We start from the raw sequence: 18,188 nt of genomic DNA, 5'->3' as shown, positions 1-18,188 counted from the left end.
TGGGTTTTTGGGGTTTTTTGGGTTTTTTTTTTTTTTTTCAGAAAGAAAGAGGCTGAACGTACGCGCGGCTGGGGAGCTGGGGGTGCCGGGGAGCCCGGTGGGTCCCCAGCCCGGGGACCACGTGCGAGCGGGCGGCCCCGGCGAGGCGGCGCCGTGGGGGCTCCCGGGGGCTCCGTGTCCCGCAGCACCTGGAGGCGCGGCCTCGGACACAGCTACGGCCCCGGCCCCGGCCCCGGCCCCGGCGCGGAGACGCGCTCGGCGCGCTCCCTCCGCCCGCCCACCTCCACATGCACACCCGCGGCGGGAGGAGGAGCGGCGTCTTCTTCGCCGTCTTCGTTTCGCCAATTTAATTCCCCCTCGTCCTCGCCCCTTTTTCTTCATTTTTTAAAAATTTTATTTTATTATTATCACTGTAATTATTTGTCGGGGTGCTCAGGCCGGCTCCCGCTGGAGGGTTTGGATTATACCTCGGGGGATCCCCGCGGCTCCTCGGGAAGGTAGGCAGCAGCTGATGCAATCCGGGGGGACGAGGACGCGGCTCCCCGCGCAGCCTTTGTCTCCGCGCCGCGGCCGCGCAGCGCGGGCCGGAGCCCGCCGCGGGCCGCGCTTTGTCTCCGCCGTGTGCGCAGCGCTCCCCCCCGCCCCCCCCCCGCCAAACGTGCCGCCTCGCCCGCGGGCGCTGCCGATTTCAAACGCTAAAAATGCGCGCGGAGACTCGGGGAGGGGATGGGGGGGCCCAGCGACATCGTTGCGGCGGGGTCGCGGGGCGGGAGGGGACGGGGGTGGGTGGGGGGACACGGAGCCGGCCATGCGGCATCTCCCCGTGGATGGAGGGCGCTGCTGGGCGGCGGGGGGGGGGGGGGCTGGCTGCCGGGATGCTGCCCTAGCCAGCCGCTGCGGCGTGCCTTAAAAAAAAAAAAAACCCAAAACCAAAAAGAGGGAAAAAAAAAAAAAAGAAAAGGCAGTCAGCAGCTACGAGCTTTCGCTGGCAGCTCAAAAAAAAAAAAAAAATTATAATAAATGAGTTTCACCCTGGCAAACGTGAGGGCTGGAGCTGCGCGGCTGGGCCGCGTGTGCCGCAGCCCCCGCAAGATGCGCGGTGGCGGCTGCAGCCCTGCCTTCCTGGGAAGCCTCCCTGCCTTGCGCTTCCATCCAGCGCTGCCGTAGGGTCAGTGGAAGTTTTACGGTATTCGGAAAATGCAGGCTGGGCCCACGGCGCGCACGCGTGTGTGTGTGTGTGTGTTTGCCCGTAAATACATAGTAACGGCTAAGCTGCTCGCTTTCAATGAGCCGAAGAGGAGAACAAAAAAGGACAGTTTTGAATGCGTGGGTATGCATTTGCTCACGTGTATATACGTCCAGCTTGCTCTGATGGCAATGGGTTTGTTCCATTGTTTTGCAGAGTTTTTAATGCAACCTGTAGCTAGGATATATCTCCTTGTGAAAGGGGAGACGAGGAGGTGTCTAAACCCGGGCTTTGTTTATGTGACATTAGAAGAACTGAAATAAAATCCGCGTTTGGCAGCTGGTTGGTTTTATGGAAGGCGAAGTTATAGTCTGTGCCACCAGCTGAACCCGCCATATGTCCTCAGGCTATTCGGTGTCCCACGGATGCTTTGGGGCATTTCTGCTAACCACTACTCCAAATGGTAGTAACCTGTGCTTCGTGGTGCTTCATTCACCTTTTGGTTTGTTTGGGTTTTACTCGTGCTTGAAAGACAAAATAACATATATCAGCTATTGTTCTAAAAGTAAAGCATTAGAAAAAGATCCTTGTTAATTGATAAAATACATTCTGGAAGAAAAAAAAAATACGGACATTCTGAGTCTAACCATCTTAGATCAGATGTAAAAACAGCTACAAGGGGAGAAAGAAAGAGCATCTTTCCATCTAACTTTTACTTCATTTGCCACTGAAGTACCAACTTTGTTTAAAAAACCTCTGATAGGAAATTCCATCTGTTGCTGAAGGACACAGAGAATCAATAACTGCCCTTTTCAGGCCAGGAGTCCATGCTGAAATCAACTGGCAAAACCTGCCTGAAATCTAGGAATTGCCATATTCCCAGTGAGCAGAGGCCTTCTGCTGTGGCTCGGTGGAAATTCACTGACTAAAATGGGATCTGCTTCACTGTCGTACCTAACGACTCCTATTTGACTTTGCCTTTTTGGAAGGGTTTTGTTGGGTTTTTTTCTTTTTAAGAGGCACCACAGAGCGAGCACTTCACTGAAGCACACTGCAGCATCCTCTGGCTCATCACTTGAGACTATTTATGCTGTAGTTGGACCAACTGGGCTCTCTAGCCTGAGTGAGGATGGGAGATGTGTTGGCAGTGAGCGCCACGCTCCACATACCCCTGTGCAGAGGATTATCCTCTGAGCTGTTCGAGGCTTTCTGCAGACTGCCGTACAACATGGAGGATCAATTGTCCTCCGTGTCCAAATCCTGCTTTTTACAAGGGTTTTAAAGGCATGGAAAGCCAGAACCAGGACAGGGAGGCAGGGTGCTCTCAGTCGGTCTGCTTGCAGGCTGCTCATTCTAGGTCTCTGTCTTACATTTTGTCAGGATTTTCTGTTTTTATGGTTTGTTCTGTACCAGGGGAAGAGTGGTGACTGAGCAGAAATGGGACTCACCTTCCTCCCATGCTCTCCCCTGTCTTTTTCTCAGCTTGCTCATTTCAGTAGAAATACACCTAGCACATAGCATGACAATAACCACCACTTCAGAAGTTTGTATTGTGAAGGCAAATGAGATTTTGGGGGGATATTTAAATAAGCTAAGCCTGAATTCAGTTTCCTTTCTGATAGGTATTTATTGCTGTGACCTTAATCCAATCCAAGAATTTTGAGCAGCAACTCTTGGGAAAAATGGCAGCTTTTTCATGTTGAAAGTGTTTCATGACCCTTTTCCAGTTAACTCTCATAATATTTGTGTAAGCTTATCAGGTAAATATTGCTCTGAGTCTCTTACAGTCAAGAAAACTGAAGCAAAGAAATTACTTGTAAACTGAGGGGGAGAAGGAAAAGTGAGTTACATATGAACATACACAAAGGGTTCTTCCTTCTGTAGTACAAAATTTATTTTAAATAAGAATTTCAGAGCTCTTATTTAGCCTTTCCAAATACATCTGGACAGTCTGTTCCATTGCTGTTCCCCATAAAGTACCACTCATACAGCGCTTCCACTTTCTGTGGAAGACAAGAGTTCGTTTATTTGCGGCAGTGCGTCCTGGGATCTCTTCAGCAAAACCAAGACTGTTGAGAGGATTTCACAGAGAAATATAATTAGGAAAAAATGTGGCTATATTCCTCTGCCAGATGCCTTCCCTAAATTGACTGGGAAGGGCTCAAAACAAAAATGTACTTAAAACCATTTTCCTTTATGGCTCATCTTTAAGTGTTTTGCCTAAAGTAATGAATCACTGGGTGAATCAGACTGGAATTTTATGATTTCTTATTTGCCTGCCTTTGATCAGCTGAGTAGCCTGTCGAGACTTAATTTGGGACTGTCTTCCCTTTCTTTACGGCAGCATGGAAGGGAAGTGTGGAGAACGATGGGGCAGAGCAGGAACATTTTCGTGTTGCAGCGCAAGGTCACGCAGTACCGAGAGAAAGGTTGAGGATCCACATTTGTGTTCATCACTTCTGTTTTACAGCATCCTTCTCCGAGCTTCCTTCTCAAGTCTTCCGTCACTTGTTTGTATCCTTCTCCCTCCAACCTTTTCTTTTAACTGTTTCCATCCCTCACGCCGTGGGGGCTGCGTGAGAGAGAAGGAGCCTGGAAATGAAAGGTAATGGCTTGCAGCCGCCAAGCGAACAGCTGCAACAGCTGGAAGGCCTTCCAGCTGCCACACTGCCCACAGCCTGATGGTGTTGCCGGTGGGCAGGACGGGCATGTGTTGGCACCTCGAGCCCACCGGAGCTGAGCCGCCAGCGGGGCTAGGGTGAACCCACTTCCTTCCGCCGCAGCCTGCTGCAGGGGGGCAGTACTGAGGAGCTGGAGGCAATGACATTTCAAGCACTGCAGATGTTTGCTCAGTGGATGTGAGTCAGTCTTTAATTTCCAAAGTCTTTGTTATCTCGGTGGCTCTTCTCTAATCTCTCCATTTTGTCCTTCCTGTAGATGAAGAGTAAATTGGGAGCTTTATGTTCCACATGTCAGGTGTCACTAATGCTGAACAAAAAGGACATAGTTGCTTCCCCACTAGCTAATTTTGTTCACTAACGCTAAACAAAAAGGACATAGTTGCTTCCCTGCTTCTCAACGTGATACTGTTATGTTTAAAGCCCATTATTTATTTTTGTCATTTAAGTGAATAACCCATGCACAGAGTTTCAGGCTCAGTGTTTCATTATTTATATCCACGGAGTCTTACTGGTCATATTGCTCTTCCTTGAAAGAACTTTCAAAAGTATGAGCAAAGAAAGACGTATCGCATCTCAGGCTTCGCAGGAATAAAAACAGCTTGTGTGAAACTCAAGCGCTGGGTTCTGATGACTTGTAACCGACCAAGAGGAGTTCTTGGCAAAACTCCCTTTGAGAAGAAAGTTGAGTCATATTTCATCTTTTAAGAAAATTATCTTGAATTCCATAGCTAAAATTGCTTAGCATTTCTTGGATATTTGCCATCCCCGAGACCGTTTGACTGCGGGAAGTGCGTGGTGAATGAAGTGCCCGGTGAGTGTGCAAGGGCACATGAGAAAAACCATACCCAGAGATGGACGAGACGATGTCTGACCTGACCACTTACCCACATGCCTCTCACATACTGGGTCAGCTTTTGGTCAGCCGTGTGCCAAGATGGCACTTTTAAAATTATGTCATTTACAGGATATTAAAAAAAAAAATGGCCTGTGAATTAAGCCATCACCATTACTACCAGGAGTGATGATGTCACTGTTAAAAACACAGCTTCTAGCACAGTGTTTTCTGAGATTATACCTCTTTCAGGTACTGCCCAGAAAGGATTCATGCTTGAGCCAGCAGAAGAAATAAAGTTAGATTGTCTGTATTACCGTATATTTTCAAATGCAAACTTTTTGAGACCAGTATTGCTGTTGTGGAATTTTAACAGTCCAGAAAACTAGAGTGGCAGGGATTTTTATTATTTTTTGATGTTCTGGAAGGCAACAGAGAAAATGATCCCAGTTCTTGGAATGTGTTTTAACGGCTTGTGAAGGTCTCAGTGTCCTTGAGAAAAATAAACTCATTTTATCTTCTTGTGTCATCTCACGGTCCTCTTTCTGAAGTCTGTGACCAGTTGTAATCTTTCCCATATTCTGCAAGAAGCACACGATGAATAAATTATCCATAATGGCTTTTACAAGACATGCCATGGGATGTTTAAAGAGAAAGCCAAGCTCCTAGGCCAGAGCAGTGCTTTTTCTACTAAATGGAGGAGCTGAATCCGCTGCCACACACAGACCTTTGAGGTTCCTTTAGAAGGGTCATTAGCTCTTTCCTGGTTTTCTCTCAGGGTGATTCCTGCTTCAAGAAGGAGTGTTTTCCCATCCAAGTAGAAAAGTTTGAAGTAAGAGCAAAAGTCTTATTTCTTCTTTACTATGTATGTGTTTGGAGAGACAGGTCTGATGGCAAGTATCTGCAAGTTTTCTTTCTGGGAGGTTTAAGGCTGGGCAGAGTAGTAGGCACGGTGACTGGAAGTGATTGGGATTGCTACAGTCACTCTTCAGGTGATTATTTACTGCCTTTCAATGTGAGTAAGGAGTAAAGCTCAGTCTAGGAACTTTTGCCAACATGGCTGGGTTTTTTTTGGGGGGGGGGGTTGCATTTATTTTATGACATTTCCGGAATAAAAAGGTCTTAAAAGTAAAAATATTACCATGCTGCTTCTAATATAGGTCAGCATCAACATACAGTGAATTTTTATTAGTTGAAGCAATTTTTTTTTTTTTCTTCCCACAGCATTAGTGGCACCTACACCTGAGGTGGCGACTTGCTCAGCCCAGCTGTCCCGGTGTCGAAGCTTCCTTTGGGAGCAAAGCTATTGCATTTGCAGAGAGAGAGCAGCTCAGCATGGCTGCGGACCCCTCCCATGGTCCAGGGTGGATTGTCCTCTGGCAGCACCAGGCTCCCCTGTAGAGGCCAAGTGATGAGCCTGGAGCGGACATTGGACTTGTAGAATAAAAGCTGGTTGATGTGACGCCTGCCCTTAGGGATTGTAGATTTTATTTAGACTCCGGGATTTGTCACATCTGTGAACTTGAAATTTAATATAGGTGATTTGGAGGTGAAATTCATGTGACCACCTGTACTCCACTGACTGTGGAGAATGCCTAGAGTGATTAGCAATGAGAAAAGGTTTGCTCTGTATATGTCTATGGTAAAGTTATCTTTGCAAAAAATTTGTGGTTTCCATAGCGGTTTTTTCCAGATATCACACTTCTGTCATCCTTTTACTCTGAATCTGCAAGCGCTTCACAAACTGAGTGTTATTGTCACTATTATCATCTTAATTTTGCAGATGGAGGTGCTAAGGACAAGGAGGTTATCCTTTGCCAAAGAGTTGCAATGAGTTCATGCTGTGACAGTGAAAGTTTCTATCCCAGGCCTCACCGCGCTCTCTTCACCCTCCTTGTGTTTTGGCGCTGAGATCAGGTTTTCTCATACTTGGAAGTGCAATGCATTATTTCACTGAACAATTTTTTGATTTCAGGGGTTTGCTTTGGTGGTTTTTTTAGTAAATCACTTAACCTAGCAAGAACCTGAGGCAGATATGCGTGCTGTCATGCTGCTTCAGGAGCAGCTCGTCTGCCTGAAACCTGGGATCTGCTGAAATGATGTCTGGTGCTTCAGCTGGCACTGCTTGCACTAAGACTTTGCTGTGTCTACACTCGATCCATGTTTCACAGAATCAGAATTTTCGTTAAAACAAAAAAAAAAAGGTTGTTTGCGCTGGAAAGATTCCTTGTGAACAAACCAGCCAGCCGTTTTCCTGCCAGTCCGGCCTTGCAGCGTCTCAGCTACAGAGGGGCAGAATGGCGAAGCTGGAGTTGCACGTCAGTGAGCAGTGAAGTCTGCTCTCCAGCACACTGTTTGCCTCACAGGAGTGCTAATTTCAGCACGTGCTTTTGAAACACTTAATGGGGAATTTATTAAGCACAGGCAATGTCAAGGCAGTTCTGAAAAATCCTCCTGGGGGACCGTGATGCAAAACTGCGCCCAAAGGGAAAGCTGCTCTGCTTGAACCTTTACACGGGTTTTTAAATGCCGGGGGATACAGATCTTGGTACAGAGGTTGTCACATCTATTAAGGAATTGTTTATTTTAGGAACTCATGGTCACAAGAAGCTTCAGGATTCAGTGGGCTCGGTCCTTGCCACCTCAGCAGCCACTGTCTCCTGTGGCTTTATCCTTTTATAAAAAGATCACGCTTCTCTTCCAAAATAGGTAGGCTATTTTATCCTCGCAGCCTCTGGGAAGACTGTTCCAGAATGTCACTGCTGAAACCACCCTCTGCTTGCCAGTCTGCATTTATTTATTAGCAGCCTAAATCCATTATTTTATTTTTTTTATTGTGCCAACATTTTAATACCCGAGCAGTTGCTCCTCTGGTGTCTGTAGTGGAAGTCTCTTCTGCAGAGGGGTTGAAAAGGCCCCAGCTCACATCCACGCCATCCTCGCACCAGGCAGGACCAGGCCCCGTCTGCCACCATAACCACGGGCATAGTTGCTCCTTCAGTATAAAAGAGCAGGTCCTGCCCTACTGTGGACCTCGAGGCTCGCCTTTAAACTTTGCACCTGAAATTTGGACGGTTTGGGCTCTTGAGGAAATGTTAAGAGCACGTGTAAACTTCATGAGAATATTACATTTCTGAGAAAGTATTTACAGTGGGAAAAAAAAAATGCTCATTTGCAAAGCCCTTTTTGGCATGGTGAGGGCGTGGTATAAACCAGAAGTATTGGGTTCTGTAAACTTAATTTTAAACAGGCAAATGTTGTGACTGAACAAGTGAACTACGGCTTCCTGCCTCGACATAGTGCCCTCAAAGAGCTGGGGGTGCTCCTGCTTCTTTGGTTCCATGAGAGCACTTTGATGGTTTTGAGGTAGCCCTGAGAATTTGAAAATATCCCCAAATTAATCTGGCATCTGAGCCTTTACCATGTACCCCAGGGTGAGTCGTTGCTTGGCAATACTGCAGAAAATTCATTCACAAAATGGGAACTGAGAGAGTTGTGGTGCAGGAGCTTGTTTGTGAAGAACATCCTGTTGCCTGAGCACCACGCTGGAGTTGTAGCTTGGCCGAGAGTGCTCAAACTCCGGAAATATTGGTCTTTCAGTTGCTTTGCATTGCTGATGAGGAAATATGTCACTGTAGCAGACTTGCCTGATACGCCCTTGGTGTTATTCTTGGTGCTTTTAAGCAAGACATCTATCAGAGGAGAGATCGCCTGATCTCTAGATAATAACTGCTTGACACAAGATACACATTACTCTTTCTTCCTCTGATACATGAGCTTAGGGATTTGGTTTTGTCTGTTTCTGTCCTTGTTCAGAATAAGTTTAACCATACACAAAGCATCTTTTGTACATCCTCTTTACCAAAAAACCTTAATATATTCAAATACCTGGAATACTGATACTAATTAACACAGCACTGGGATAACTCTATCCCTCTGTTCCATCCACTTACCATCAGCACGGACACAAGATATTTTATATTTTTAAGCAAGAGGCAACATGGAGAACATACAGAAGATGAACACTGAAAATCAAAATGGGACTTGGACAAGCAAATCATTTTTATTCCTTAATTTGTAGGTAATTAATATTTTTTACTGAAGCAAACAGGATTGGTTTGCTCACTAGTTAATAAATACAACTACTGTCTCCAGCAGTTGGTTGCGGGACTGGGTAAATTTGTAAGGTTAGTGAAGTTGATCTCATTAAGGCAGATAAGGTTACTACTGTTCTGCAATGCATTTAGGTTATAATCTGAGGTCCTCCTAACAATACAAAATTCATTGGTAAGGATGGTCCCTCTTGTCCAGGTTTCACTGGTTTCTTCTGGTGATACTGTCTGCTGTTGGTGGTATACATCTTTGGGTTTTTTTCTTGTGTTTTATTTAGGTTGCTGACACTGTGGCTGCAGTTTACTCACAAGATACCAACCAAACACTAATATTTGGAGAAACACTTGGATACCTACAGTTGCTCACCCAGGATGCCTTTCAAAGCTGGATTAGAACTGACTGAATTGCAGAATATGACTGTCCCTGAAGATGATAACATCAGCAATGATTCAAATGATTTCACAGAGGTGGAAAATGGCCAGATAAATAGGTGAGTATTTTTCCACTGACGCTGCCTGTGCTAAGAAACACACTGTTTAAAAACAGCATTCTAATTTTCAGTATATGTCTTGAATTATTCATTACCAAGTCATGCTCCATTTGAAGATGTAATTTGAATTTCATATGTGACATCTGTTGGGCATAGGCTGCAACAGCAGATAAAGCAAACAGAGTGGCAATTTATTCATTGTTTTGAATCTTTCAAATTAGTCTAATAAAATGCACAAACGTATAATGTAGCAAAAAGCCAACATTTTGAAATGTCTGCTTGCATACAGCAAAGAGGTAATAATAACTAATACAGTTAGACCAATGGCATAATTTGGGGCAAATAGCTTTGTTGACCTTTGATCTCTGATATGACAATTTTAACCTGCCTGACCACCTCCATGCACCCAAACTCCTGGGGATTTATGGCAGGTGGTGTTGGCAGCAATCATAGTCCCGGTCCACGTTTGCAATTTAGCAAGGTGAACTGGGCAGCAGCTGCTGCTCCCTGAAGCAAGGATAGCAAGAAGCCAGTAAAACAGAGACATATACCTAACGCATATCAAGTTTAAAAAATGCACCTATTTATCAATATTGGTAAAAATCATTACATTTGTTTAAATTAGGCTGTAGAATTTTCCTGTAAGCTGTACAGTCATTTCAAAGAGCAGCCCGTTCCACCTGAGAGCGATTCTTTAGGCTTTCCTACCAACCTCCAACAGGTGCTGAGTCGCCCTGTTTACAGCAAATACCTGCTGACGGACCCTGTTTGGGTCTTGTGAGCTGTAAAACAAGGAGCTGTTTTTTGATCAAACTTCCTGTTCAAATATCGCAAATCGAGGTGGAGCACACCAGCTGGCTGCTGCCTGTACGGGGATCCAGCCCTGCCCGGCACTGGTGCTGCTGGGAAGCCCCTGACAGCACATCATCCTGCTCGTCTACTGCCGGGCTGCCACTGCCTGTGTTTATGGGCTTTAAAAACCTCTTCTCTTACCCTTTCTTCCTTTTGGCAGCAGCTTCTCTGGCTATCCAGAGAAACTCACTTTCTAGCGTAAAAACAAAATTAAGAGCTGGTTTTTCCCAAATGAGGATAGAGTTGTGTGGCTCTCATGGCTGTGCGGGTGCACAGGGAGCTTGGCAGCAGGCGTGGGAATAAACACCCAGCATTGACCATACCATGCATGTAGCAAAACCAGCCAGCCGTAGCCCAGGACTGAGCAGGGGACCCTGGCTGGCGGTGTGGGCAACCCCTGGCAGGAGGGTGCCAGCCTGCCCCCCCCACCGTCACCCAACCAGGGGAAGTCCTGGGGCGGTCGCCAGCTGCACCGTGTAGTGGTGCGACCGCAGCACAGCTGCACCGATGAAGATTAGAGCTGGTCAGGAATTTTCTGATGCAACTGCTTTGATGGAAAGTGCCAAAATGAAACGCAAACCACTTCTGTTAAAAAAAAAAAAAGAAAAAAAAAGGCAAAAGCAAGAAAAAAAAACCCCTCCAACTTTGCCAAAACAAAACAGTTCCAGTATGAACCTGCTTGCTTTCCTGCTGGCTCACTTCGTCAAGCGAGGAGCTCCGGGGCTGACAGTGGTAAATTCACTCCTTGGAGCCTGCTGAGGATTTATATCCTTGAGAGGAGAAGGAGTGGCTGTGCTGGGCTGGCTGTGCCTCCCCAGCGCTTTGGCTGGTGCCACCAGTAACTGTTATGGGCAAAACTCCTGTTAGCACTTCCATCTTTCAGTGAATGTTTATGGAGGGTGGGGAAGGAGCATGCCATATGTGCCTGATCCTCAGCAGTCACGACGTGCTTTGTGGAGTTAGGGTGTAGTAAGCGTGGCAAGGTCTGGGTTGGATCCAGACTGCCTGCAAAGGGAAGAAGAAAAACGGGGTGAGGAAAGAGCGGCAGAAACTCAGATAGAATTTCTGATTACTGTTCTGGCTCTTGGGGCAGATGAACATATTCCATGATTTTCCATTCCCTTCTGGATAGCTTTTTCCCTCTGCAGAGAATCATTTTCTTACAGGATGTAGCCCTTTACGGTTGTTTATTATTCAGTTATGCACCCCATACACAAGTATTTTTCCCTATATATCCCAGTGCGTCCATGTTCCCCACCATGTCTAAACCAAGAGTTTTAAGCCAGCTTGTGTTGACCATGGCTTCCAGCACTGCAGCACATTGGCACCGGTACAGCCCCGTCGGCATCCCCTGGGGCTGAGCCACCTGTGGCCACTGCTCTGGGCAAGTGCCTCCACACCGACACAGGTGACAAGCAGGCAGGCAGACCCTGCTCTGTACCCTGTGCCAAACGCATCATGAAAGGATGTGGTTATTGCCTTTCCATGACTATTTTGGCAAATGCCCTGTCTCTGTGGCATAAGAGGTTAACGGGCATATGGAAGAAATCATTTTGTGCTGCCTGGCACACGGTGGGAGGCCTTGCGAAACTCCACAGTCCATCAAAATCAGTGGGACTTTTTGTGTTGATTTCACTTGAGCTTTAGATTAGATCTGCAATTTTCAACTATGTTGTTGTTGTTTCAACCTCGTGGCTTTGCACTCTGTATTTAATTTCAAACATATTTTTTCTCCCAATACATAATTTTTCATGTTCAATGTACAGCAGTTTTTAAGGGTCTTAGAGAAGGTGCACCAGGGAGAAGCTGATTCCAGTTCTGGTTTTAAACTCCAAATATTTTCTGATCTTGGAAAAGAATTCTTTAGTTTCCTTTAGATTTCCAGCCTTTCCTGGGCCTAAATATGCATTTATATATGCAGTCATATGTAGGGAGGGGATGTTGTTTGGAAGGGGCTGTATTGGGATAGGTTTTTCTTTGTACACAGATGTTAAATTTCTTCTGGGAGTGTCAATAAAGAGACTTGCATCAGATCCAGACATGGATTTGGTGACTTTCAACCATGTATCCTGGCCATAAAACTCTGCACATAACTAAACCAGTATTTAGATGACCTACTCCTTATCTGTAACCACAACAATGCTCTCAGGAAGCTGCTGGCTGAATGCTTGTCTTATTTTACAGCTACTTTTAAGTTATTGGCACCCTTTGTTCGGTTCACCAGGTTGTTAGTAGGTGTACCCAGATCTGGTCCAAGTTTCATAGTGTAAGCTAGACCAAGGTTTCTTCTGCATTTCTTGTTCCTGCCTGCCCTGGAAATCTTTGCCATTGCTCAAGCTAGAGCTCAGTTTAAGAAGCTGCCTAAGGATAAAGTTCTGTCATCTTGGCAAAACTAGCTTTCCCTAACAAATGTTTAAGGCATTGTCAAATATCACTTTAATTTAATTATATTTAAACGTATCTGAGATGGCTAAATGGTTTTTGGCTGACTCTGCTTAGCTGAAATGGTTAGCTCGAGGATATCACCTTCATCAAACATTTCTCATTTAAGTCCTTCAATAAATTAAATTTGGAAACCGTAGTTAAACACGGTCCTTTTAAAACCGCTTTATCAATAGCACTAAGTTTCTGCTTTGCACTAAATCAAACCAGGAAAAGAATTAGATGAAGAAATTCTTTCCAAGCCAACCATGAGGCTTCATGCATCGCAAGGATGAGCTGATTGGTTTTTTGGCCAGGATATTTTATTAATGATCTGAAAAGTTTTTTATAAGCTGTACATACTCAGCTGTGATGTAGGAAACACAACAGGAAAGCAGAAACACATAAGAACAGGTTCTGTCTTTTAATGATGAGTAAAGTGTTCGAAATGAAGACAACAAACAGCGCAAATGGATTTTGTGCCTGTCAGGGAGTCAGAAGGCTTTGATGGCACAGACAGTCCTACTACGCGTTTCCACAGCACCTGTCACAGTGGCCTGTAGTCCTGGGGAGGGCTGGGAGAGGCTGCAGTAAACAGTCGTTTCACTTCATTCGTGTCATATTTATAAAGGTCAAATATACAACATTCTGTGACAATGAATAGCTCATTTTCTAAGCACATCTATTAAGCAGAGCAGATGCATGTCACGGTTTAACTAGAAATTCCAGTATTCCAACATATGTTCCCTTTCATACGCTGTAGGGGGGGAAAACACCCTGAAATGAAAAAGTGTTTATAAAAAAGCAAAATCTTGGGAAAATTTGTTTCTGTTGACTCCATTGGATTATGTTCCCCATAATTATTTTTTTTTTTAATTTATGTTTAGTAATACATTCTATTTATGGAGAATTTAGGCTGTCATACAGTGCATCTGTACCATGAGCGTGGTCCCGAGGCAACCTTCTCGTCTGGACTTGCAGGTTAAGTTGCCTACACTAGCAAATGCATCATAGCCTCCGGATCAGGCAGACCCCACATCCCTCACCATGGCATCACTGCCAAACTTTCTGGGCAAACCATCCTGGGGCTGGGAAGCCCCCTCTTTAAAAAAGCTGGGCGCAATGCTACGTACCTCGTAGAAGGTGTGATACCGGAGCCTGGTGGCCACATTCCCATGTCTGGCTTTGCCCTCCCATACACATCACCCAGTATAAATGGAGAAAATGTGCAGTGTGACGTGGTAAACATGGGGTGGACAAGGAGCAGGGCTTATAATAGAAGATGAGAGGCTGGACAACAAGCCCAGTCCATTTTAATGTAGGACTAACTCAAAAGAAAGTACTTCGGATCAATTTATCAGATCAGACTAGTTTTTTTAAAGTTCCATCCAGAAGGAAATAATGTGTTTGCTGGCCACAGAAGAATCCAGTTCTGCAGACGCTGTTTACTCTGTCAAATGTATTCTAATGGAAAGTCCCACGTTCACTTTATATTCAAGCAATATTACTCAAGTGTTGTCTTTATCATGTATTAGTTCTTTAACAATAATTTTCATTGAACTTTAATACCAGGTGGCAGTAATAATAGTATCTATAAATTTGTTATTTTTGTAATTATTAAGGGGGGACTGGCTGCAGAGGGGTGAGGAGAACTGGGGGGGAGCAGACTAGTTACTTCTATTATAACTCTGACAAAATCTAAAATGACACATGATCTCCATAAATGACAGAAGGCAAAGTCCACAGATGTTCCCAGCAGCACTTACAAATCCAAAAGAGGCAAAACTCTTCTCTATGCTCCTGCCTGTACAAATTGCCTGCGGGGTGTTTCGAGAGAGAGCTGGAATGTCTTTTTCAAACCATTCACACTCTGCTGCCTGCGTTCAAGAGATGGGCTTTAAACAGACATGAAAAAAAAAAAAAAAAAAGCACACGCTTTGAATCAGGTTGAGATTTTATTCCATGAGGATGAAATACCTACACGGTGAGCTTTGGAAAGTTAATTTTGGATCAGTCTATCTTAGAAGTGGTTGCTTTACACTTCTTAAAACTGTGGGGGAAGTTCAGCCATCTATTCCGACTGTGTTAGAGCCAGTAAACCTGGCACAGTATCTATATTTTTCAGCAAATTAGTTGCTGAAGTTAGTAGTTTAAAAAATATAGGAGAAGCCTATAGGTGTTTTTTATTGATATAAAGGAAGTCAAAGCAGACCAACGGATAGGAGTCAAAGCTGCAACAAACCCAGCAAAAATACAGCATACATTTTGCCAGTTATGCCCAGATGTAAAGGATAAACTCAAAACATCTATGTTACACACAACATGTTAAAGACACAGGGCCCAGTGTGTCAGCCGTGGAAGCCAGGTCAGCAGCATTACAACTGCATGATTTTGGTGTACACGTAGAAGCTGTGCTAGCATATATTGCTAGTAATTAGGCCACAACCGGGGTAGTACGGAAGTTTGATAGAGCTCTGTCTTTATGAGTTCACAGTTGTATTACCAGCCTGAATACCTTTGGATGTCTTGAGTCACAGTTTGAACTGTATGTCCCCGGTCAGTAGACATTCCCAGCTGTGGGAAAGGACCAGCGGTGCTGCTGTTTGTGTTCAGTGTATTGTTTGTTTTAATTTACGTTAATTTACCTACAGCAAAAAGGGTCTCTGACACTTGGTGACAGCCTCTGCTTAGGTATGTAACGCGTACGATGGCTGATGCATTAGCCAGTGCAGCCTAAGAACCATCTGTGGATTAACGAAGATGCCAGGGACTTAATTGTGCATAAACCTTCAAAAGATGAAAAGCTGAAAGAATGCTTTGTACAAACTAAAATGTTTGCTGAAGAGAGGTTCTGGGAGAAAATAACAGCTCATCCAAATCAGAAGTGTCCTAAATCCCAAGGATACAGACACAACAGCAGGAGGCAAATCTTGTTCTGATGACGGTAGTTCCTAAATGTGGATACATCAAGGACACAGAACAAGTAAAGGGTGCAGAGAAGGAAAAGCTGGGTATTCTGTGTTTCCCTGCACAGAAGTGTTTAATTTTGCACTATGGTGAATTCAGAATTGAGTTTTGAAAGACTCTTAAATGAAAATCCGGTAGCCCAGAACAGTGCACCAAGAGAGCATGTCACCCGGTTCAGGGTGGTCCGGGCAGTGCTGGCGTGCAGCACATCTTCCTCCTCTTAACTCCAGCCGTACCGACCCTAGGGTGGCATATTAGAGTTTCGTAGGGTGCTGCGCTGTCACCCGCCACTGAGGGGACAGACAGGTTCTTGCAGGGATCCTTGGCAAAATGGTGACGGCACTAGATTGTAGTTACAATTGAAACTTTGTTTTCTGAACAGGATATTATGATTAGTACAGCACAGAATTTATCATGAGAAAGGCATAGGGTTTCTACAAGCAGAGTCAGTGTAGTACAATCTATAAGTAGCATAATACAGGGTATATAATACAACTTAGAATTTCCAATCACCTGAACCCTCTGCAGATCGGGTCAAATCTTAATATATGGTTTACTGTATCAATATAACAATCATAAACTATACTCGAAAATCATATGAAAGAAGACAAGTCGCTCCCTCAATCCTTGGATGGAGCAGAGAATGGTGGGAGGTGTCCCTGGCCATTCAGGGGTCCCAGGTCTCACTGTCCAGGAGTCCAAGTTCCCCACTTAGGACTTGTAACTGTTTGATTTTACAGCCAGTGCTCTAGGTGCTGTTAGTGTTCCCTCTTCTGTGAGGGGGGCCATCACCACCACCACCACCACCTCGTGGGACGGGTGCCTGGGACCTTCAAGGCTGGCGAGGAGGGCAGTAGTCAGGTTGGCGCCCAGGAGTCTTGAGGCCGACAGGGAGGGGAAGAAGAAATCTGTTTGGTTTGTCTACTTGGTTCACAGGAACTTCAAGGCCTGATAACATGGGAAAAAGAATGAATATATGACCCACTCAGTCATGGAGAATGGCTGCTTGCCTTATAAAATGGCGTTAGTTATGCTAACGTTGGGAGCAGGGGTCAGGAGAGGGGGTGCTGGTCACATGCACCCGTGCAGGACACCAGGAGAAGCATCTCTTAGTGTCTGTGCAAAAAAATTACTTTCCATCCACAAAATCAGTGCCACTGCTTTACTAAATCTCCTAAAAGACCATTCTGTATGTATACATTTATTCTGATCTTATGCTAGCTAGTGTTACCTTTATTGATGCCCAATGTACACTGGTATCAGTGAAGCATATTCTGGCTCATTAAATAGTTACGAGTTTGACCTCTTTTCACATATGGTTTTTATATGTTGCATATTTTGTAATCACATGCTGCTCAAGGAATTAATGTGTTCACATTTTCTAAACACTTGGTGGAAATAAATCCTCTGATTTATTTCAGCAAGTTTATTTCCGATCGAGAAAGCAGAAGAAGTCTCACAAACAGCCACCTGGAGAAGAAGAAATGCGATGAATATGTAAGTCTCTCTTGTGGTTCTTTTCCCTGTCAAAATGAACTATATGTTGAGTATGTGAAGGACCTCTAGACATGGTCTTCAAAGGTGCTGGGCATGCACAATTTTAACTGCAATCCAGGTTCTAGTAGGAACTGCCTGTGCTCAGCACTTAAAAGAAAAAACAAACAAAAAAACCCAAGCATTTTGGTCAAGTTGAGGCAAGAGAATCCCTCTGGCCTGTGTTAGGTAGGAAGTCCTGGTGGTTCCTTATGGCCTTACAATATATAAATCATGCACCTAAGATGTTTTACAGATGCAATGAAAGACGGGGTTTAAAATTGAAAGTGTAGTATAAGTTGTGTGTCGCTTACACCATTTATGTCAGTTTACAAAATCTATAGGTCAGCAATCAGAGCGTAGCTGTGACAAGGTTCAGCTATGCTTTTTCCTCTTTCAAACCAATTTTTATTAAGTTGTTTCCATAGCAGTAGTTACTTATATCTGATACATCGCAAAACGTGGAGCTTGAAGCATAGATGCGTTTCCCTGCTCTGTTCCAAGCTGTTGCTGACACGTCTGTCTTTACTTCTCCAGATCCCAGGAACTACTTCGTTGGGGATGTCCGTCTTCAACCTCAGCAATGCGATTATGGGCAGTGGGATTTTGGGTCTCGCTTTTGCCTTGGCCAACACAGGAATTCTCCTTTTTCTGTAAGTATTTGCGTGGTGAGTAGCCAATCTCCGTGCAGTTTCACTGCATTTAAAGAACGTGTGTGCTGCCAGCAAGCAGAGGGATTTATAGTCCATCTGTAATCAAGTAAAGCATTCAAGCCCGAAAATGTTAGCTACAAGTTTCAGACATTGCAGTCAATTTTTTGGGGGGCAAAAGCCACTACTTGTAATGCTAGAACAAATTAAGTCCATGTTACTTACTACTGACCTGAGCCTAGCCAGGGATTTTTCCTATGGTCCATATGCTACACATACATCAGAAATATTCAGTAGTAATAGTTGCAGCGGGGTAGTACCTAGTTCTTACTTGTGTCACAGGATCTCCAGAGCTTTCATCAAAGCATGGTGCAATAACTACTTTTTTTTTTTAACCAAGAAAGAGAATATTTATATTCCTTTATATGTTACATATAATATTTTCATCTCACTCCCACAGTTT

The 18,188-nt window shown here is 44.6% G+C and overlaps 1 protein-coding gene across 2 annotated transcripts in view; it reads left to right on the top strand.

Moving 5' to 3' along the window:
• The first annotated feature begins 228 nt into the window (after positions 1 to 228).
• Positions 229 to 18,188, top strand: part of SLC38A1 (solute carrier family 38 member 1) — a 43,019-nt gene continuing 25,059 nt past the window's right edge. Inside the window, exons 1-4 of one of the 2 annotated variants that reach the window (XM_075745496.1) lie at positions 229 to 497; positions 9,090 to 9,302; positions 16,964 to 17,039; positions 17,613 to 17,728. In XM_075745496.1, coding sequence (XP_075601611.1) covers positions 9,184 to 9,302; positions 16,964 to 17,039; positions 17,613 to 17,728 — 311 coding nt within the window. In that variant the 5' untranslated portion in view covers positions 229 to 497; positions 9,090 to 9,183. The remainder of the gene's footprint in view (positions 498 to 9,089; positions 9,303 to 16,963; positions 17,040 to 17,612; positions 17,729 to 18,188) is intronic. The other variant, XR_012834039.1, reaches the window with a different exon arrangement.

Source organism: Balearica regulorum, chromosome 1 (assembly GCF_011004875.1).
Source record: "Balearica regulorum gibbericeps isolate bBalReg1 chromosome 1, bBalReg1.pri, whole genome shotgun sequence".
Classification (NCBI taxonomy): Eukaryota; Metazoa; Chordata; class Aves; order Gruiformes; family Gruidae; genus Balearica; species Balearica regulorum.
The sequence above is the reverse complement of the archived record's forward strand: the minus strand, read 5'-3'. Positions and strand labels throughout refer to the sequence as shown.